The sequence below is a fragment of the Ovis canadensis genome, chromosome 5, assembly GCF_042477335.2.
Source record: "Ovis canadensis isolate MfBH-ARS-UI-01 breed Bighorn chromosome 5, ARS-UI_OviCan_v2, whole genome shotgun sequence".
Lineage (NCBI taxonomy): Eukaryota > Metazoa > Chordata > Mammalia > Artiodactyla > Bovidae > Ovis > Ovis canadensis.
In genome coordinates, this window is record NC_091249.1 from 19,541,425 (window position 1) to 19,561,895 (window position 20,471).

Consider the following 20,471-nt stretch of genomic DNA (forward strand, 5'->3'; position numbering starts at 1 on the left):
GTGTGTCCTCGCTGTGATCCAGTTGGGTGTCCAAGGGTCCTCCAGATCCTGGATTGTCCTCGGGTGTCTGTGGGATTTGTGGTCACAGAAACCATTTGAGGGGAGCTTGGGCTAGATATACTAGAGGGCCAGGCTCAGCTGTCTGCTGTGCTGGGGGAAGGAGCCTCCTCTGTTGCATATCCTGCCACACACACACACACACACACACACACACGTCCCCTGCCATCAGAGGAAAGCCTCTTGGGGAGCCTGAGCACAGGATGTTTCTTCCAATGTGAGAATGAGGTAGAGAAGAGGGGAGCAGAGGTGTGCAGGGGGCTGCTCCTGGTTCATATAACTTGAGAGAGGGGGGCAGAATAAGACAAAGACAGAAGAGAAACACAGAGAAACAGGGGCCTTGGAGGGGCCAGAGAGGTCTCAGCAGCACCAAGGAGCAGCAGCATCCTCCTTGGATGGGTGTGTGTGTATGTGTGTGTGTGCTCACTCCTGTCAGACTCTGCAACCCCCTGGACTACATGTAGCCACCAGGCTCCTCTGTCCATGGGATTTCACAGGCAAGAATACGGGAGCGAGTTGCCATTTCCTCCTCCGGGGGATCTTCCCCACCCAGGGATTGAACCTGAGTCTCCTGTATCTCATACATTGGCATGCTGATTTTTTCCCACTGTGCCACTTGGGAAGCCCTTGGATGGGAGAGGGAGCTAAATCAGGCCAGACCTAGAGTTCTGGGTTTGAGGCCAGGCTAGGTGACCGTGAATGAGTCATTTTCTTCTCCAGCATGCATGCTTAGTCATTCAGTCATATCTCATTCTTTGTGTCCCTGTGGACTGTAGCCTGCCAGGCTCCTCTGTCCATGGAATTTTTCAGGCAAGAATACTGGAATGGGTTACCATTTCCTTCTCCAGGGGATCTTCCCAAACCAGTGATCAAACCCATGTCTCCTGTCTCCTGCATTGCAGGCGGGTTCCTTACCTGCTGAGCTACTGGGGAAGCGTATCCTCTCTGGACTTTTCTCCTATTAATACTTTGGTTCATGGACCTCCCAGGGCTACTGATTTCTTGGTCAACAAGCCTGGCCTAACATGCCAGGCTGGCTCTCCAGCAGCCTTGATTGGTGTTTGGGGCAGCGGGGCCCCACGACCCATAGCGTTGGCGCTTGCCCAGGTGGCCCAGCAGGCCCCTTGCCCCCACCGTCTAACCCTCAGTTCCCCTCCCCACTCTCCCAGTGACTCATGATTTTCCATCTTCCAGAAAGAACAAATGGAAACTAGGTTTGGGCCCATTTCTGGGGAGAACCACGTGGCCCTGGAAGGCAGGAGTGGTGGGTTGTGTTCCTGTGAGTGTGCGTGTGTGTCCTGCCTATATGTGCACATATGGTGGGAGAGGCTCAGCCCTCAGGGAAGCTAGGTTCAAGGCCCATATACTGTGCACTTCCAAGCAAGTGGTGGTGCTTCCCTGAGTCTCAGTGTCATCAGTGATACGCAAACACAAAAACTCACAGGTTTTGAATTTTGTCAAGAACATTCTGTGCCAGAGCATAGGCCTCAGGGTGGCTTGCCTCCCCACCACCCCAGGTGGATCACAGAAGTCTGGGAGGGTCTGAGTATCTTGTTCAGCAAACATTTGTTTAGCAGCTATTGTGTGCCACACCCTGGACTGGGGCCCAGCCCAAGGGCAAGCGGGAGCTCATAGGCTAATTGTAGAGACAGACGTACCAGCTGGAGACCATACGGAGCGATCTATATTGTGAAGGAATGAGATCAGGGTGCTGTAGGGCCCAGAGGAGGCTTCCAGCCCAGCAGCTGGGGCCAGGAGGAGAGGAAGGACCACTTGGAAGAAGTGACCTCTAAGCTTAGCCTGAAGGATAAAGTGAAGTCCGCTAAGGAGTGTAGAGAAGGGTATGCCAAGGAGAAGGAATAGAAAGTGCAAAGCCTCAGACTCAAGAAGATCAGATGTGTGAGGAGCTGAACACAGACCAATGTGGCTGGAGGGCAGGAGGGGAGGTTCTCTAATAATTTCTCAAGCATTTACTGAGTACCTACTCAGTGCTGGCCACGGAGGTCACAACTGGGAACAAGGCAGACCTGGTCCTTCCCTCAAGGGCATGGTGGGTGAAAGTGAAAGTCACTCAATCGTGTCTGACTCTTTGCGACCCCATGGACTGTGGCCCGCCAGGCTCCTCTGTCCATGGGATTCTCTAGGCAAGAATACTGGAGTGGGTAGCCGTTCCCTTCCCCAGGAGATCTTCCAAACCCAGGGACTGAACTCAGATCTCCTGCATTGCAGGCAGATTCTTTACTGTCTGAACCACCAGGGAAGCCCAAGAAAACTGGAGTGGGTAGCCTATCCCTTCTCAGGGGATCTTCCTGACCCAGGGATTGAACTGGGGTCTTCCGCATTGCAGGTGGATTCTTTACCAGCTGAGCGACCTGGGAAGCTTTGGTAGGTGAGGCAGACACAGATCAAATAATCAGGACATTACATAGGAAATTGTACCAATAAGAGGGTGCTCTGAGGATATTCACTTATTTAGCTGGTCAGGGAGGGCTTCCTGCCGAGGGCAATGCTTCAACTGTGACCTAAAAAACAAAAAAGTTAGCAGGGGAGGAGGCTTCCGGCGAGCGCATGGGATAGGAATGAGCCTGGATGCTTCCAAAAAAACAGCAAGGAGCGGGAGATGATGAGCCTGGAGCAGAGTGAGCCAAGAGGAGGAGGCTGGGGAGACAGGCAGGGGTTGGGCTACACAAGGCCTCCAGGGAGGTGTGGATTCAGAAGTGAGGACAATGGGGAGCCACCAGAGGCTCTGGAGCAGAGGAGAGAGAGATCTTACCCCTGTGAGCTCCTGCACGTGGGACTCAGCCTCCACTCTCCTCTCTCTCTAGACTCTTCAGGGAGACTTGGGCAAGTCATCTCTCCTCTCCAGATCCAGGTGTATTTGTTCAGAAAACAGGGTAACAGCATCCACCTCCTGTCTCACTAGGGCCACCTAGTGGCAGAGGAGATAAGTGCTTGCCCAAGGAAGAAAGAAAGAAAGTTAAGTTACTCAGTCGTATCCGACTCTTTGTGACCCCGTGGACTGTAGCCCACCAGGCTCCTCTGTCCATGGGATTCTCCAGGCAAGAATACTGGAGTGGGTTGCCATTTCCTTCTTCAGGGGATCTTCCCTACCCAGGGATCAAACCCAGGTCTCCTGCATTGCAGGCAGGCGCTTTAACCTCTGAGCCACCAGGGAAGCCCCTGCCCAGGGAAGAGGCTCACTCAAATAGGGGAAATGGAGACATTGATGTGTTAAGGGCGCTAGAGACTGATGGTCACCTCTCCAGGCCACATAGCATGCAGAGACAAAGTTAGGGTCAGCCAAAGTCATGTCAGCACCTCCTTTGGCCTCTGCCCTCCTGGGCGAAGCTTGGAGTCTCCCAAGGTCAGGCAGGCCAGGCTTTGAATGCCGAGTCTTGGCTTCGCAGCTATTTCTCCATCCAAAAAGTAACTGATAACCGTAAAAGCATTACTGTTAAAACTGGTCATAAAAAAAAAAAAACTGGTCATAAAATATTTAAAGTTGAATCTATTAATGAAACATTAACATTAAAATTATTGATAAAGCATTAATGTCAGAGTAGCATCTGGGACTGGAGAAGGTGATGGCACCCCACTCCAGTACTCTTGCCTGGAAAATCCCATGGACAGAGGAGCCTGGTGGGCTACAGTCCATGGGGTCGCGAAGAGTCAGACACAACTGAGCGACTTCCCTTTCACTTTTCACTTTCATGCATTGGAGAAGGAAATGGCAACCCACTCCAGTGTTCTTGCCTGGAGAATCCCAGGGACAGGGGAGCCTGACGGGCTGCTGTCTATGGGGTCTCACAGAGTCGGACACGACTGAAGTGACTTAGCAGCAGCAGCAGGATCTGGGACTACACAGGCGATGGAGCTCAGTTCAGTTCAGTTGCTCAGTCCAACTCTTTGCGATCCCATGGACTTGCAGCACGTGAGGGTTCCCTGTCCATCACCAACTCCTGGAGCTTACTCAAGCTCAGGGGATGGAGCTAGTTAAGCATTAAGTTGGGAGAGGCTGGGGAGCCTGCCAACCCAGCCTTGAGTGACTTCAGGCAATGAGCACCCTTCTCCGTGCCTCAATTTCCCCATCCACAAAATGAGAATACTAGTCCCCACTGTATAGAGCTGCTCTGAAAATCAAATGACTTTTACATGTACAGCCCTTGGCTCGGCACCAGAAGAGCAAGAAATGCTCAGTTTGTACCCGTGTGTTTAGTCTTAACCTTCTATTTTGTGTCTGTGAACTCAGGAAAGGGACTGAATCTCCCTCTGCCTCGGTGTCTCCTCGGGGCCACAAGAGCATCCTGAGCCCCTCCCACAGGCCTGGGGGTGGTGTCAAGCCTCCTTGGCCCCAACCCCAGTCTCTCCACTAGACTGAGCCCGGCGGCCTTTATCCTCTGGGGACCAGCTATAATTAGGTCCAGTCACAGCAGCTACAGATGGTATTTTTGTCTTGGGGACAGAGAGTCTGATTCCCACCAGGTGTCCGGTTGCAGGGCCCTGGGGACAGAAGGGGGTTCCTAGCCAGACCCTTGAGACTCTTCTCCTGGGCCCCAGCATGACTCCTCTGTGAGCCTCCAGTTTCTCATCTCAACAGGGACCATAGTATGATTGAGATGTCAGGGGAGGGTCAGGGTCTCCCCACTGAAGCCTAATCTCCTGAAATAATATCTCATATCCCCCCAGGACTGCCAGAAACCTGGGTGGCATTTGTCTTGGCACCCCCAAACTGGTGAAGTCCCCTGGAGCAAGGCTCAGGCAAGGGGTCTGTTATCACACGCAGGACACAGTCAAGCCCAGAGCTCCTGTGGGGCCTCAGCTGGGAGGCCCAGGCTCCTTGCTCCTTGGTGACTTGTCACCAGCAGGGGGGCGTTCTGGGCCTCACCTCCAGGCACGACACTCTCTGAGACTTGGTTTTGTTTTCTGAAGAGTGAGGCAGGACCACCTGACCCAGCAATCCGGGGTAAGCCAGCTGGTACAGACTCTTGAATGTCCCCCATCCCCGACACTAGGGGCAAAGCTTCCCTTTCTGGGGGTCCTTCTAGGGGTGGGCTGTCAAGCTGAAGCTTCACAGGGCGGGAGGCTTGGCAGGAGTAGAGTGCGGATGTTTGTCTAGGGGAGGCAGCAGGAGAGGGGGAAGGATCCAGAGACAGGGACCCGAGAATGTCAGAGCAGGTGGAGGTCACGTGGGGGCTTGTGGAGGGGGACAGAAAGAGGGGGAGGAGACTTGCAGTGAAGACTTCAGTCTATTTCCACCTTTCTCCAAGCCTCAGTTTCTCCACCCGACAAAAGACTCAAGGACTGTAGTTTCTGAGCAGGCTCTTGGTGGCTCTGGCCTCAGTTTCTCCATCTGGAAAATGGGCAGAGGGGGATTGAAAGTACTGTGTGGGATCTGGGCAGCCCCTCCGCATACTCGGAGACTCCCTGATAGTGGAGGGAACTTCCTTTTCTGACTTCCGTATCTCTCTTTCCAGCCCAGCAAGCTACACCTCTGGGGGACATGCTGAGAGGGAAGTGGTGTAAGACGCAGTTTCTGGGCTGCCCCAAAGCAGGGAAGCAGAGAGCCCCGTCTAGCTCAGTGCCTCAGTTTCCCCCATGTGTCCCCGTGGGGGCGTCCCTGAGCGGGTCCCGCGGCGAAGGCGGGGCGGTTGCGCCTTGGGTTCGCTCCCCGCAGGGCCCCGCCCCCGTGGCTGTCCAGAAAAGGTCCCGAGCAGCCAGTGCTGCGTCCAGCCTCCACGCGGTCTTGGCGATGCAGGGTGCCCCTGCTCCCGCCCCGGCCCCTGGGCCGAGCTCCCCTCGGGGCTCCCCGCGCGGCTCCCCCGGGCTCTTCAGGAAGCTCCTGGTGAACCAGAGCATTCGCCTGCAGCGGCGCTTCACCGTGGCCCATCCGCTGTGGTGAGGCGAGACAGGGCCTTGCAGGGGTCATCGGAACCGCCGGGCTGGAGGTGGGAGGGGCAGAATCAAGGACAGTGGGAGCTAGGTTGGAGGGTCAGGGCATAAAAGCTCTGCTCCTTTGCCCTTTTTTCAGGGTTATCTCTCTGCTCCTGCTCTATCTCTGTCTCTTTTAGTTGATGACTGCCTCTCTCTCTCCATCTGTTTCTCTCCACCCACCGCCTGGATACATGCCCAGGGGACCAGCCGTCTGTCCCTTTCCAGCTGCGTGCCCCGGAGCAGGACGGGCCGAGGCTCACGTCTCCTTCTGACCCTTGCCAACCCGGGGCGGGCGGGCTGAACGTCCAAGCAGTGAAGGGATGAGGGTCACTCCCCGCCTTGGTCTGCCCGGGCCATCCACCCCGGTGCCAACAACGGGGTGGCCTGGTGGCCTCACACTAAGCCCTCGGTATCCTCAGAAGAAGACGTGATCTGATGGAGGGCTTTGAGGCAGGGTGTTCGCGATGTAACAGGGCTTGTTGCTGTCCCAGGCTGAGAGCTGACAGGCGCGGAGCGCCACTTCTGCGCAGCCCCACTTAGTGGCCTCCTTCAAAGACTCGTCCCATCGCTTTGGGTTTAAATTCCGGCCCTTCAAGAAGCCACTGTAACATCGTGGGTTGCGGGGCAGAGGCTGGGGTTGGAGGTGGGGCTGGTGGGCGCCGACTGGGTCTGGTACCTTGGGCTTGGTTCGCGCGGCTTTAGCACTCAACTTGGTAACTTGGCACTTGGAGGCTCAGAGACTAAGGTCCCTTCTCCAAGGTCACACGGCCAGCGACAGCTGGTGTGTGTGGGGAGGCAGTCGTGACGGTGGTCCCTGATGGCACCATTTCAGGCCAGAAGGGGGTTCCGGGTTCGGGAGAACCTCCCACCCCCATCCCGGTGCACCAGCCGCCTGAGAAGAGGGGTCCCAGCCGAGGGCTTGGGAGTGAGCACAAAGGCGTCGAGGACGTCAAGGGTGTGAGGCTGGAAGAGGGCGGATCTTTCTGAAGCCCCTGTGCCTCAGTTTACCTGTTTAACCGATGGACGGACGCGCCGTTCCCACAGTCCGTGCGACTTTCTCCCCGCCGCCCGCGTCATGGAACCGCAGCTTGACCCCGCCGCTCTCGGCTAAGTTTAGAGCAGAAAGAAAAACAGCGTCGTCCGCAGCGAGAAAACCCCGGCTCAGCCCTAACTCTCCGCACTCGCTTTTGGATTTGAACCCAGCACCCTGTGACCTCTCCTGGCCTCAGTTTCCCTACTTATCCACAGTTGCGCCTTTTCCAGAACCTTTGGGGAGAGGGGAGGGAGGGGTAGGTGGTAGCCATTCCCGGGCCTCCCCCTCGGATCGCAGGTTTAGGGTATCCACCGAAAGTACCCCGCCCCCAAGAGTCTCCGCCAGTCACTCCGCCAGCTCCAAGGCCCGGAAAGCGCAAGGAAGCCCCGCCCCCGGTGACGTCACGAGGCGGGAATTCAGAAGCTCTGAAGTAGGGACTTCTGCGAGAGCCCAACCCGAACGGACCGAGAGTGATCGGACACAGCCGAACACCCGAATGGGGCCGGACTAAACCGAATGTGCCTGACGAGGCTTGAGCGCCCCCTCGACTTGCTCGAAAACCTCGTGCGGCCGGACACAGCCGAACATGCCCGAAAGCTTCCGAACATACCCGAGTGCAGTCGGAGGTAGCCAAATTCGGCCGAACTCACCCGACCAAACTCCGCGGGAAGAGGCCCAATCCTGTAAGACCAGACCCTCAGAGAGCCCAGATCCTTGGGCTTCCCGGGTGGCTCAGACGGTAAAGAACCCGCCCGCAATATGGGAGACCTGGGTTCGATCCCTGGGTTGGCCAAGGTTGGGAAGACCCGCTAGAGGGCATGGCAACCCATTCCAGTATTCTTGCCTGGAGAATCCCATGGGCAGAGGAGGCTGGCAGGCCCCAGTCCAGGGGGTCACAAAGAGTCGGACATGACTGAGCGACTAAACAGAGCACCCTGACCGAACTCAGAGCGAAGAGGCCCAATTCTGTATGACTAGACCCAACTTAGTCAAACTCGGCTGTTCATGACTGAGTCCTGTGGAATTCCCGACCCCCAACTCGGTCTGAACCGAATTCCCTGCTCAGAGTCTTCCTTCTGGCAGGTGCCGATCCCAGCCTGCGGACTTGGATGGGATGACCTGGCAGGGGACCAGGTGGACACTGGACCTTGGCTAGAAGTCCTTTGCCTAGGGGCGTCGCCCAGGGTCTTCCTGTCTCCACTTTTCCTGCCTACTCTCTTCTCTGTGACCCACTTGCAGCCCCTCTCCCTGGTTGCAAACTCCTGGTCTCACACTTCTGTTCTAGCCCCACGCCCCCTGCCATTCTTTCTCTGACCTCTGACTCCAAGTGGGAGAGGCCTAGATCCCCCTTACTTTGTCAGAGCGTGGCTGGAGGGAGAGATGGGGCTGAGAGATAGGGGGGTGGGGGTGGGGATTGCCTTGAACAGGGGAGGACCGTGCCCTGGGTAAAGGGCACAGCCTGTGCAAAGGCCTGAAGGAAGAGGAGGACAAAGCAATTCAGGCCAAAAATAAAGCTGAGGAACTGGGGAGCTGAGGATGGGGCTGAGTGAGCTGGAGGGGAGGTTGATGAGGTGGGGGCAGGGCTATATTATGGTTTAGGGTGAGGCCTGGAGCTGGGGGTAAGGGACAGGTGGTCCAGGGCATAGCCAAGGACAGCTGAGGGTGGGGCCTCTCCTGGCTGTGGGGGACCTTCCAGTGTGCCCCATCTAGGCAAAACCCAGGTGCCCTCCTGAGAGGAAAGCCCAGGAAGTCATTTCCAGTCCCCATGCACTTACCCTTAGTAATCTGGGTAAGTTACAGGCGCCCTGAGGCACTGGGTTGTAACCCCCTAGAAGTGTGCTGGGGATGAAGCCTGCATGCGTGCTAAGTTGCTTGAGTTGTGTTCTACTCTTTGCGACCCTATGGACTGTAGCGCGCCAGGCTCTTCTGTCCATGGGAATTCTCCATACTGGAGTGGGTTGCCGTGTCCTACCCAAAGGGATCTTCCCAACGCAGGGACCAAACCCATGTCTATTAAGTCTCCTGCATTGGCAGGTGGGTTCTTTACCACTAGCGCCACTTGGGAAGCCTGGATGTGGTCTACGATACCCATACTAGAAACAGTGGTTGATGTCCACAGAAAAGCTGTGACCCATGGTCACACAGCCACTTAGAGACAAATCCACAACTCACGTGCTGGAGTCCAGATTAGGGCCAGTGGAAAAGACTCGGGTTCAGAGGCAGAGATGGAGGCGTGAGGGGCACTGTGTCCCTTAGGGTGGGTGTGACTGTAACAGATGGACAAGCTGCAGGCTACTCCTACCCTGCCCTGGGGAGGACATGAGAAAATGGATTTAGACTATGATGTGGCATCCGTACGCCAGGACCCTCAGCTCTGACTATGTCTCCTTTGCCTTCAGCTTGGACCTGGAAAATGGGCTTTCGTGTGGGAGAAGCATCTTGGACCCTCAGGCTGGATCTGGCTTTGGCCGGATTGTCCAAGCGCCTGCCCAGCACAGTCAGAGGCGGGAGTCCTTCCTGTACCGCTCAGACAGTGACTATGAACTCTCATCCAAAACCATGTCTCGGAACTCCTCCATGGCCAGCGACCTGTGAGTTTGAGGCTGGTGGGATAACACCTCCTCGTACTTTCTTCTTTCTGTTATTCCTCCGTTTCACACACCTCCTTCAGGTGACCATTTGAGCTGGGCTTTGAAGTATAGATAGCAGTTTGCCAGACAACTCACTCAGTTGAGCAGGATGACAATGCTATCCTGTGATCCTTTGTGCCTGACTCCAGGTTGGGGTTGGGTGGTAATCCAGAAACATTGAAGTCAGTTAACAGCAACCCAACAAAGTCCTTGATTTGAGCTTCCTAGTAGCCATCATTTCCTGCCTCTACTAAGACCCCTGTTGTCCCTGGTACTCAGATTCTCCATTTGTGAGATGGGGATAAAGTGAGTGAGTGGTCAGAAGGGCTATGGTGGCCTTCAGAGAAGCGTCGGGTGAGGGGAGACCAGGGACTTCCAGGAAGACACTCCAAGGACGCACTCAGCTGAGGGCACAGTGTGGGTAAAAGCTGGAAGATGGGGAGCTTTGGGAAGGCTCCTCCTGACCGCCCTTCCATGTCCCGTCTCCCCGCAGACACGGAGAAGACCTGATTGTGACGCCCTTTGCCCAGGTGAGTGCCCACCTCTTCCTTCCGTCGTGTGCCAAGCAGGCAGAGCCGACCTCTCCTTTCCAATGCTCACCTCCCCTCTCCCGGCAGGTCCTGGCCAGTCTGCGGACAGTTCGAAGCAACGTTGCGGCCCTTGCCCACTTGCAAGATCGCGGGGCAGCCAAGTACGCAGGGGGCGGGGCGAGGCCTGGCAAAGAGGGGCGGGTTCAAAAGATGAGGTGGGCCAAGGAGAGTTGGGCGTGGGCGGAAGCGCTGGAGATGGCAACTCGCCGGGGCGGGCAGGGGGAGTAGCTAGGAGGGGGCGGGGCCTAGAGGCCTTGGGGGCGGGCCCCAAGGGTGGGGCAGGCCACTCCTGAGCCTACTATACTGCAGGCAGGCGTGCGTCTGTAACACCCCATCTGGCAGCCAGCCCCCTCCACCAACAGGTAATGTGCCTACTCCTATCCCCTCCATCCTCTGTGGGACAGCTGTGAACTCCCTCTCTGTGGTGACCTCTCCAGTCCATGAATCTTTAAGCTGTGCTAATTCTAAGCCCTCTTACCCCAAACACCTTTGGGGATGGAGAGAGCTGGGGGTCCTGAGTGGCCTCATTGGGAAGAGCTGCAGGGTCCAGATGCAGAGAAGGGGGCAGGAGGGGTGCGGGGTTCCTGAGTGGGGGGTGGGGCAGACCCCTGATCAACTTGGCCCCCAGAAGACACTGGGCAGAAGCTGGCTTTGGAGACACTGGACGAGCTGGACTGGTGTCTGGATCAGCTGGAGACATTACAGACGCAGCACTCAGTGGGGGAGATGGCCTCCAACAAGGTGAGGAGGCTGGATAACTGCGACCCCTTGCCTTGTCCACAGGGCCCCATCCTCACTGTCCTCATCTTCCTCTGCAGTTCAAGCGGATGCTGAACCGGGAGCTGACTCACCTGTCTGAAACCAGCCGCTCAGGGAACCAAGTGTCCGAGTACATATCCCAAACCTTCCTGGGTGAGCTATGGTGGGTCACTGCCTAGGCCAGATTGCAGAGATAGGAAGAGGGAAGAGAAAGAAAGCCTTCTACTGCAGAGTTCAACTGAGGAAGATAGAACCAGACACAGACACCTCCAGCCGTGTGTGGTAAGGCTGGACCAGAGGGAGGAACAGGAGGATCTTCCAGGAGGAGGGGGACATTAAAGTTAGGGTTTTGAAGCATGAGTAGAAGTTTGCCAAGGAGGAGCTAGCAGGAACCACACAGCCGGGTCTCCAGTTTGGGAGATGGAAAGGACATTTGGCTTTCCAGAAAAAATACTAAGCTCCAGATGCCCAGAGGCCATGTCCAGCAGAAGGGGTTACTGAGATCAACCTTGAACAGAGGGGAAGGGTAGCTACAGGCCAGACAGGACTTTACTCTGAGATTACTTAGATTCAGGTAAAAAGGCATTAAGCTGATCTCAAGGCTTGGCAAGGTCCATACCTGAGGCCAAGCAGACCAACGCTAGCAGGCAAACTGACTTCTCTGAGTCCTACCCTGCCCCACCTGCAGAGCAGCAGACTGAGGTGGAGTTACCCAGGGCGGCCCCCACGGAGCCCCCAAGGCCCGTGTCCCAGATCAGCGGCCTGCGTGCACTTCCCCACAGTTCCAGTCTTTCCACAGCCAGCGTCCCACGCTTTGGCGTCCAGACGGATCAGGAGGGGCAGCTGGCCAAGGTGGGTTTCCAGCGGGAATGCTGAAACCCAGGTTTGGATGCATGCTCTGTGTGGATACCCTGTTCTGGCCCTCAGTTTGCCCACCTGTATACTGACCAGGTGAGGCTCATGGTAGGACCTGAGGCCGGGGATGGGGGTCGAGGCTCCAGAGTCTATGGAAGTTGGGCTGAGTTAAGCTCCAGTCCTTCGCATTTTAGGAACTGGAAGACACCAGCAAGTGGGGGCTTGATGTGTTCAAGGTGGCAGAGCTAAGTGGGAACCGGCCTCTCACAGCTATCATGTTCAGCATCTTTCAGGTACCTCCCCTGCCTGTGGCTTCTGATACCCCGTGTCTCCTTCACTTCTTCTTACCTCAGGACCTCAGGGGACGCATAATCCTCAAATCCTCCCTAACATGTCTGAATAGGGTCATTTGAGTAGGGGCATTGAAGGGTGGATAGGAGTTCATTAGGTTTAACAGTTCATTGCTGACTATCAACAAAACAGCCTTGGGGCAGGCCTGAAGAGACCCAGTCTGGAGGGAACAACTGTGTGATCAGAGATGAGAAAGAGGGGAAGAACAGAGACTAAGGGAATTCAGAGGGAAAGCAGGGGAAGCATCCTGGAAGAGAGGGCGCTTGAGAGACGGCTAGGGATTCAGGAGAGACGGCACAGGAATAGTGCGCGCTGCCACCCAGAGGCCGAGGCCCTGACTAGGGGCCTGTGATGGACCAGGAACGGGACCTGCTCAAGACGTTTCAGATCCCAGCAGACACGCTTGCCACCTACCTACTGATGCTGGAGAGCCACTACCACAATGATGTGGCCTACCACAACAGCCTACACGCTGCTGACGTGGCCCAGTCCACACACGTGCTGCTCGCCACACCTGCGCTCGAGGTAGGGCCCAGGGGCTGCGGGCGGCTCTGTGGGTGCCAGGCACAGAGGCCCTGTCCCTCACCTCTTATGCTCCATGCCCACTCAGGCCGTGTTCACAGACCTGGAAGTCCTGGCTGCCATCTTTGCAAGTGCCATCCATGACGTGGACCATCCGGGGGTCTCCAATCAGTTTCTGATTAACACCAGTGAGTTAGGGAGCTGGGCCCTGCCACCGCCTGTCAATCAAGTGATGTTAGGTGGTCCCATCCCTGCTCTGAAACAGCTGCCACAATCTTCTCTCCCTTAGGTGCTCAGAGCAGGCCTAGATAAACAGCAGATACCCAATAAATGAGAGAATAATAAACGTGGCAGAGCTGATGTGAGCCCACTGAGATTCTAAAGTTCAGGATCCTTTAGGAGCTGTACGCAATGGTTAGGTACCTCTTATATATTGATACATCCCTGGACAGGTGGAAATAAAGAGTGGAGCCCTGACTCAGTAGTTCATTCAAGCAGCACTTAGCACTCTCTCCTGCCATGCCGAGTCTCCAAGGAGTCACCAGTCTCAAGGGGGCAGAGCTGAACACAGATGCCCCCGGCCCTGAAGATCCAGGTCAGGGCCATGGGGAGAGACAGGGTCCTAGAAGCCTTCCTAGAGGAAGGGGGCATTAAAGTTGGGGCTGCAATGCATGAGTAGGAGTTTGCCAAGACTTTACAGAACCAGCCTTTGGGTGGAGTGGGTTGGGTGTGCGGGTCTTGAGACTCTCCACTTCCCCCACAGACTCAGAGCTTGCACTTATGTACAATGATGCCTCCGTGCTGGAGAACCACCACCTAGCTGTGGGCTTCAAGCTGCTGCAAGCAGAGAACTGTGACATCTTTCAGAACCTCAGCACCAAGCAGCGGCTGAGTCTGCGCAGGATGGTCATTGACATAGTGAGATCACAGTGATGGATGGGAGGGTGATTTTGGCATGGCTGGGGGTCCAGTAGGATGAGAGCATCTCCCCATTCTGAGCCTGAGCTTCCTGGTTTTGTAAGATGAGACAATGACTGTCCAAGCCTTAGGTGGGACTGACTGGCCCTTGGTTGGGCTACTCAAGTCTTCGATCCAATTCACGTGCAACCTATGTGGAAACTCTTTCTTTCTGGGAAACTCTTTCTTTCCCAGAAATTTTCTTTCTGGGATGTCAGGTGCAACTTTGTCTGCATTTGATATTTTTCGAGTTGGGAGACACCAGTAGGTTTTGTGATCTTATGTCTCAAGTCATTTATTTAACTAGCATTTATTGAGCATCTACTGTGTGCTTGCCCTTTGCCGGTGACCATTAGAATTCGTAGCTTCATGAGACTTACACTCTGTGGGGGAGATGGACACATAGGCAGAGCCATGATGGGGGACCTGTAGACAGACCCTGTGGTAGAGAGGTGCTCAGGGTGGGAGGACTTCCCCAGGAGGGAACGCTGAAGCCAGGGCCTGCAGGGTGCGAAAGATCATGGGATGGGGAGGAGTGTTTCCAGCAGAGGGAACAGCATGTGAGGAGGGCTCAGAGGAAACCAAGGCTCCAAGTGAAGAAGAACTGAAAGCTTGGTAAGGGAGAGTGGGAGCTTTGGGCAGTAGGCACCCCCAGCAGAAGCATCATTTGGGCCAGATGGGAGGTTTGGGGAGAAGATTTGAGACTTCTGTCTGATTCTCAGAGAAACCCGTGGATCATCCCTGGGCTGGGCCTGGAGGGGTACAGCTAAGTAATTTTTAAACAGTCGTGTTCAAGGCTGAACTTCCTTTCTAATGGCTGAAAACCACCCTCCCAGCCACGCAGCAGCCACAGAGAAGTTTGGGGAGCACGAAGTACACTTGTGACTCCCATAGCCCTCTGGATAAATCCCCCACTCCCCGCTGAGGCCCTCCCCACTCTTATCACCCTCACTTGCTCCTACGTTGCTCCTGCACTCATTTGTCCAGGCACAACTGTCTCCTCTGTGTAGCCTTAGGGCCTTTGCACTGGCCATGTTATCAGCGGGGTCTCTCTACTGCCCTCCGGCACACTCATCTCAGCCCCCAGGCTTAATCTCCCTCCTCCATGCCCTGTCCCACGTGTGGGATGCACCCCACAAGTCCAGCAACCTTGGAGAAGGGACTATTGACTCAGCCTCTTTGTGAGCTGGTTTTGCAATGAATCTCATTACATGCGCCCATTTCTCAGGTGAGGACACTGAGGCTCAGAGGGTTGAAGAACCAAGTGGGTCCAACATCTGCAAGGTGGGGAATGGGGATGGGGCAAGCATTATCTTCCTACCTGTCATCTTCCCTCGCCTGCCTCCAGGTGCTGGCCACGGACATGTCCAAACACATGAACCTCCTGGCTGACCTCAAGACCATGGTGGAGACCAAGAAGGTGACAAGTCTTGGGGTCTTGCTGCTAGACAACTACTCTGACCGCATCCAGGTGTGTGGCTGGGCAGCCCTGGGCTGATTTCCACAGCTCTCCTTTAGCTCCATGGATAAAGTGCCAACTGAATGCCCAACTTGAAGAAACAGAGGCACCTGTGGTCATGTGCCTTCGTCTTAGCCACCTCTTCCCCTCCCTGGCCTCAGTTTCCCCACCTGTAAGATGGATGTGTCCATGGCACCAGCCTCTTTAGGGCCGATACCAGCCTGGGGGTGGCCTGGCCTGAGCCCTCCCGACCCTCGATCTTGCTAGGTCTTGCAAAGCCTGGTGCACTGTGCTGACCTCAGCAACCCCACCAAGCCGCTACCACTCTACCGCCAGTGGACAGACCGTATCATGGCCGAGTTCTTCCAGCAGGGCGACTCTGAACGGGAATCAGGCCTGGACATCAGCCCCATGTGTGATAAGCACACAGCTTCAGTGGAGAAGTCCCAGGTCTGAGAGTGACTGATTTGAGCTGCTGGGCACTGGGGAGAGGGGAAAGAAAGGAGTGGCTGAGCTGACCCTATGATTCCTGGCTTGACCCCAGGCTGGCAAATGAGGCAGTGTGGCCTAAGGGTCTGCACTGGGCTGGGTCTGATGTGTCCTGGGATATATTCCCTCTGGGATGCTTTAAGAGAGATCTGCACTTACTCGTGGAGTTTGGAAATGCTTGTTCTGGGTGACATGGAGTATTTTAGAAGGGGTTCCAGGCTGGGGGCACATTCATCAGCCCTGAGGAGTCAGGAGTCAGGGCTAAGGTGGATGGAAAGACTTAGGTGTTGGAGAAGCCTAAAAGGGGAAGGAGAGACGTCCTAGAGGAGAGGTTTTTTGAAGAGGGTTTTGAAGGATGACTAGGAGTTGGGAAATGGCATTCCAGGCAGAGGGGAACAACCTGGGCAAAGGCCTGCCTGGACTGGGCTTAAGTTCCACAGCGACTCACCATTCAGCAACCTCTATCCCCTCAACTTTGTATTACCCACAGGTGGGTTTCATTGACTATATTGCCCATCCACTGTGGGAGACGTGGGCTGACCTGGTACACCCAGATGCACAGGACCTGCTGGACACTCTGGAGGACAACCGCGAGTGGTACCAGAGCAAGATCCCACGCAGCCCTGAGGACCCCACCAGCCCCAAGCAGGGTAGCCCTGACAGATTTCAGTTTCAGCTTACTCTGGAGGAGGCAGAGGAAGAGGAGGAAGAAGAGGAGGAAGCATTGGATGGAGAGGCCTCAAAGTCACCTGACACTGAGCTCCGATCCTCTGAGGCCAGCCCAGATCCTGGGGCCAGCCCAGACCCTGGGGCCCCACACCTGGATTACCAGAGGACTGTGGGCAAGCCCTGCAGGGACCATGAGGGCAATGCAATGGCAGAGCCTTTGGGCACCTAATGGCCCCGGATGGGTGGGTGGACTTTCTAGGAAGAGATCCCAGGTGGGCCCTGCTTTGCCTCCCCAGGGAGACAACTGGGTTTTTTGCTACAGGCAGGTCTCAGGGCTGAATCGGAGGCACCTGGGTGGGGTCCACTGACCCTGGGATCGGCTGAGAGAGCTCTCCAAGGAGCTAGGCTGGTGGGGGCGGGGGGCAGCCTTTTCCAGGGCCCTTGAGTTCTCCCTCCTGGACTTCCACCCCTGGTGTAGAAAGGGAGTGTCTGCCAGGCACCTTTGTCCATCTTGTCCAGTGGTCACTCTTGAGCCACTCCGTCACTTTATTCTTTCATGCTTTATCAGATATTTACTGGGCACGTACTGTGTGCCTGGCCTGTGCCTGTTATGTGCCTCTGGGGTATCTCTGCACAAGGAGATGGGGAATCAGTCTCGAGGAGATGACCCCTCCCTTAGACACCTCCCCTAAGTCTACCAGGCAGCTCGCTGAAAGAGAACAAGAATTTGAATGGGGGAGTTCTCAGCACCAAACTGCATCTGGACCCAATTCTGGCTCTGGAGTTCTGGTGGTGATAGGGGGGTGATGGTAGGCGCCAAGGAAGAGAGGGCTCTGTGTCAGGAACTGTCTCTGAACGTTGATTTAGCCTTTACTGCTTGTGCCCTGGATGTTGCTTTAAGTTGCTGTGGTTTCTGTCTTCAGGTCTAAGGATCCTGGTTCTCCCTGGCCCTAGGGCCTCCTGCTGGCTCCCTCATATTCTCTCCCTTTTCGAGAACAGTAACAAAAGCACAGAATTCTCCTTCAAGGAAGGTTCTCTCCATCTTCTGATTTTGAGGCTGTCTAGACTCCCCATAGGGAAAAGGAGGCTTCTGACGCTTTCTTATGAGTCATCACCCCTTCTGGGCCTCAGTTTCCCCTCTGTGGCCTGATCCTGGTACATGGGTAAATTTTGGTTGGAGGGTGATGTGTGTGACCTCCCTGAAATCTCTTAGAAATATGGGGCATTTGCTTGGATTAAAATAAACTTTATCACACAGAATTAGTACCGTGCCCGTTTCACGAATGGGGAAACAGGAGCCGAGAGTCTGTCCTGTGGTCTCAGGGCTCAAGGCCATGCTGCTGGACTCCAGACGTTAGCCAGCGGCGCCCCCTGGTGGCAGGAGGCGCAGAGGGGAGGCGGGGGAGAATTCGGGGTCCTAGCCTTGCAGGAAGTCTCTCCGGGCCCGGCTAAGTGGAGTTCATCCTGAGGGTTGCGGGCGGGCGGGGCGCCGAGCAGGTGAGATGGCTCTGTGCTCAAGTCTCAGATTCACTGTTCACTTCCGGAGTCCTCAGTATCCCCCATCCCCCGTCCCCCCACCTCGCTACCCTCCCTCCCTGCGTGTCTGAAGATTTATACATGACAGAAATCATTACAGGGCAGCGTCTGGCTTCAAGAACGGCTGGTTTCATTCCTAAATAATTTCATTAATAATTCCATTCCACTGATAATTCATCGTCATCACAATTAATCATCTAACTTCACCAAAAGAGAATGAAAGGGCATCTGGATCATGAACTTGGTACATTTCCTTCCAGGCTTTTAAAAGGCAGAGATTTATGGGATTTTTATTTATAATTTTTTTATCCCTTCCCCTTTACTTGCAAGTAATACATGGTCACTGCAGAGAATTTGCAAATAATGGAAACATGTAAGGATGAAAATAAAATTCTGCTATAATCTCACCCCTAGATCATCTGCCTTCAGCATTTCACCTTATTTCTGTTTTTTTCTCCCCCTCATTCATAAGAACAGTCATATGTTCTCCTTCGATTTGGGCCACAGCTATTCCTCCCTCTCCTCCTTACTGTGAACTCTGCATGCTGGCTTTTCATACCCCAAGCACAGTGCCACCTCAGGCCCTTTGCACATGCTGTGCCTGCCACCTGGAATACTTCTGTGCCTCATCCTCACCCTTTGGGTCTCAGTTCAGCATCCCCTCCTCCAGGAAGTCCTTCCTGACTCTCCCACTCCCACTCCAGGCTGGCAATAGTAGAAGCTCTCTGGGATTCTTTGCTTTGTTTCTACCACCCTCTCCCCCAGAGACTGACTTTGACAACTTCAACAAATCTCTTAACCTTCCTGAGCCTGTGTCATTTCACAGGTAGAATAGGCTTGCTTTGTGCACGTGTGTGTGCTGAGTTGCTTCAGTCATATCCGACTCTTTGTGACTCTGTGGACTGTAGCCTGCCAGACTCCTCTGTCCATGGGATTCTCCAGGCAAGAAAACGGGAGAGGGTTGCCCTGCCCTCCTCCAGGGGGTCTTCTCGACCCAGGGATGGAACCGCGTCTGCTATGTCTCCTGCACTGGCGGGCGGGCTCTTTACCACTAGTGCCCTCTTCTTTCCGTTTCACAGAAGTAGGACCTGAAGCTCGCAGAGAGAGAGAGGAAGAAGTCATTCGCATGCTCCAGGTCTCCCATTTTCTCTGTTTAGGGTCTTTCCTGAGGGACATACTCTTTGCCTTTATGGCCCATCCTAGATCCAAAGGGAAAGAGAAGTTCTTTAGGGCCCCTGGGGACTTTCAGGCCTTGACTCTAGGACCCGTTTGCCCTCTGTTTAGGGAGAAAATATTGCCTGCAACCCCCCTTCTGAAGAGGGGCTGTCCTTTGAGCTTATTTAGTGAGTTCCAGCCTGAAGGCCTTTGCACTTGCTGTTCCCTCTGGCAGAGCACTGTCCCCCCACTTCTCCCCGTGGCCAGCTCCTTTTCCTCCTTCAGATTCCTGCTCAAATGTCACTTCCTCGGAGAGGCCTTCCCTAACCTCAGTGGCCAAAGTCATCCTCCCTTCAACCCTTCACTGATTCATAGATCCACTCATATCTTACCATCACAGAGTGCCTACTGTGTCTACAGGTGCAGGTGCTCAGGACACCAACCCCTGGCTCTCAGAGCTCACAGCTGGCTATTGAATAAATGAGTTAGCGTGACATTTCTGATGGGGATGTGTCAGGAAGGAGAAAGACGTGACATGATAGGAAGTGACAGCGTGAAAGCAGAGCTTCCAGAGGGAGGTGGGTGTTGATTGGAGACCTGAAGGTGATGAGAAAGCCCGGCGCAGGGAGAGCTAGGCAAACAGCTCAGGCAGAGGAAACAGCGGGTGCAAAGGCCCGGAGGCAAGACTGTATCTGGAAGCTAAAATATGGAGCTAGTGGGGAGGTAGTGGGGTGGGATCTGAGAGGGTTTGGAGCCCTTCTCCCCCCCACCCCTCCCACCCCGGCTATGTCTCCCTGGCCACATAGGACACCTCCCCTGAAGTCTGTAGCTCACACCTCCAATTCTACCATCCCTAACTCCAGATGCTTTTGCTGACTCTTAGCAATAAAGTCCTTCCATTATTTTTAGTTTAAAATACCAAATACCTTTTGGGCAGAAGCTGGTACACATTGTTATGAGCTTTTTACGCTTTAGGGAAAAAATAAGTGGGTATCGCCTGGGAGATCAGGGAGCCTAGCAAAGTCGCATGCCTTCACCTCCACCAGGGCAATGCCTGGAGCCCCCCACTCCCCACGCCAAAGCGGAAACTCGACTGCTGGTCTTCCAGTGGGGAATTGGAGGTGGATTTATATTTATATTTTTAAAAATTTCCCAATTCGCCGCAGTGGGTTTGTGATACTTTTATAGTCCGAGTGAGGAGGAGGGACAAAGATGTTATCCTTTGGAAAAAATAGATTTCCCAACTGCAGGGAGAGCAGGGGGTGCGGAACTTCTCCGCACTTCCGGGGCGCTGGGGGTGGGGGGCGGCCTCCAGGCGCTGTTATTCTGGTCTCTAGGCGCCTCTGCAGCTGGTGAGCTTTTTATAAACAGGACCAGCTCCGCCCCTCGTCTCCAGAGGAGGAATCAGGGAGATCAGAATTTGCCTGGGGCCACACGCCCCCTGCCGGGTGTGGAGACCGGAGCTGGGCGGACGGTAG

General features: G+C 55.0%; 1 protein-coding gene and 1 long non-coding RNA gene across 4 annotated transcripts; one reads left to right on the forward strand and one right to left on the reverse strand.

Moving 5' to 3' along the window:
- Positions 1–3,550: 3,550 nt before the first annotated feature.
- Positions 3,551–7,382, reverse strand: LOC138440100 (uncharacterized). 2 transcript variants are annotated; one of them, XR_011256916.1, is made up of 3 exons: positions 7,255–7,382; positions 6,997–7,095; positions 3,551–5,407 (listed from the first exon to the last, which is right to left on the reverse strand). It is a non-coding gene; the product is annotated as an uncharacterized lncRNA (long non-coding RNA). The 2 variants fall into 2 exon arrangements; XR_011256915.1 differs by lacking the exon at positions 7,255–7,382 and having other exon boundaries at positions 3,551–5,996; positions 6,997–7,224.
- PDE4C (phosphodiesterase 4C) lies at positions 5,758–17,562 on the forward strand. Of its 2 annotated transcripts, none has more exons than XM_069589042.1 (15): positions 5,758–5,952; positions 9,421–9,612; positions 10,145–10,181; positions 10,269–10,342; positions 10,551–10,603; positions 10,870–10,982; positions 11,060–11,153; positions 11,689–11,852; positions 12,050–12,148; positions 12,567–12,731; positions 12,817–12,916; positions 13,492–13,646; positions 15,034–15,156; positions 15,412–15,594; positions 16,124–17,562. In XM_069589042.1, the coding sequence occupies exons 1-15, from the start codon at positions 5,807–5,809 to the stop codon at positions 16,529–16,531; spliced, it is 2,106 nt and encodes a 701-aa protein (XP_069445143.1). In that variant the 5' UTR covers positions 5,758–5,806; the 3' UTR covers positions 16,532–17,562. The 2 variants fall into 2 exon arrangements, with proteins under 2 accessions (XP_069445143.1, XP_069445142.1); XM_069589041.1 differs by having other exon boundaries at positions 5,759–5,952; positions 10,873–10,982.
- Positions 17,563–20,471: the final 2,909 nt, after the last annotated feature.

Bases quoted from the DNA above. Each gene is read 5' to 3' on its own strand.
- PDE4C (XM_069589042.1), top strand. From the start codon at position 5,807: ATGCAGGGTGCCCCTGCTCCCGCCCCGGCCCCTGGGCCGAGCTCCCCT. The intron at 9,613-10,144 runs GTGAGTTTGAGG...GTCTCCCCGCAG, and splicing joins TCCTCCATGGCCAGCGACCT to ACACGGAGAAGACCTGATTG. The intron at 12,917-13,491 runs GTGAGTTAGGGA...CTTCCCCCACAG, and splicing joins TCAGTTTCTGATTAACACCA to ACTCAGAGCTTGCACTTATG.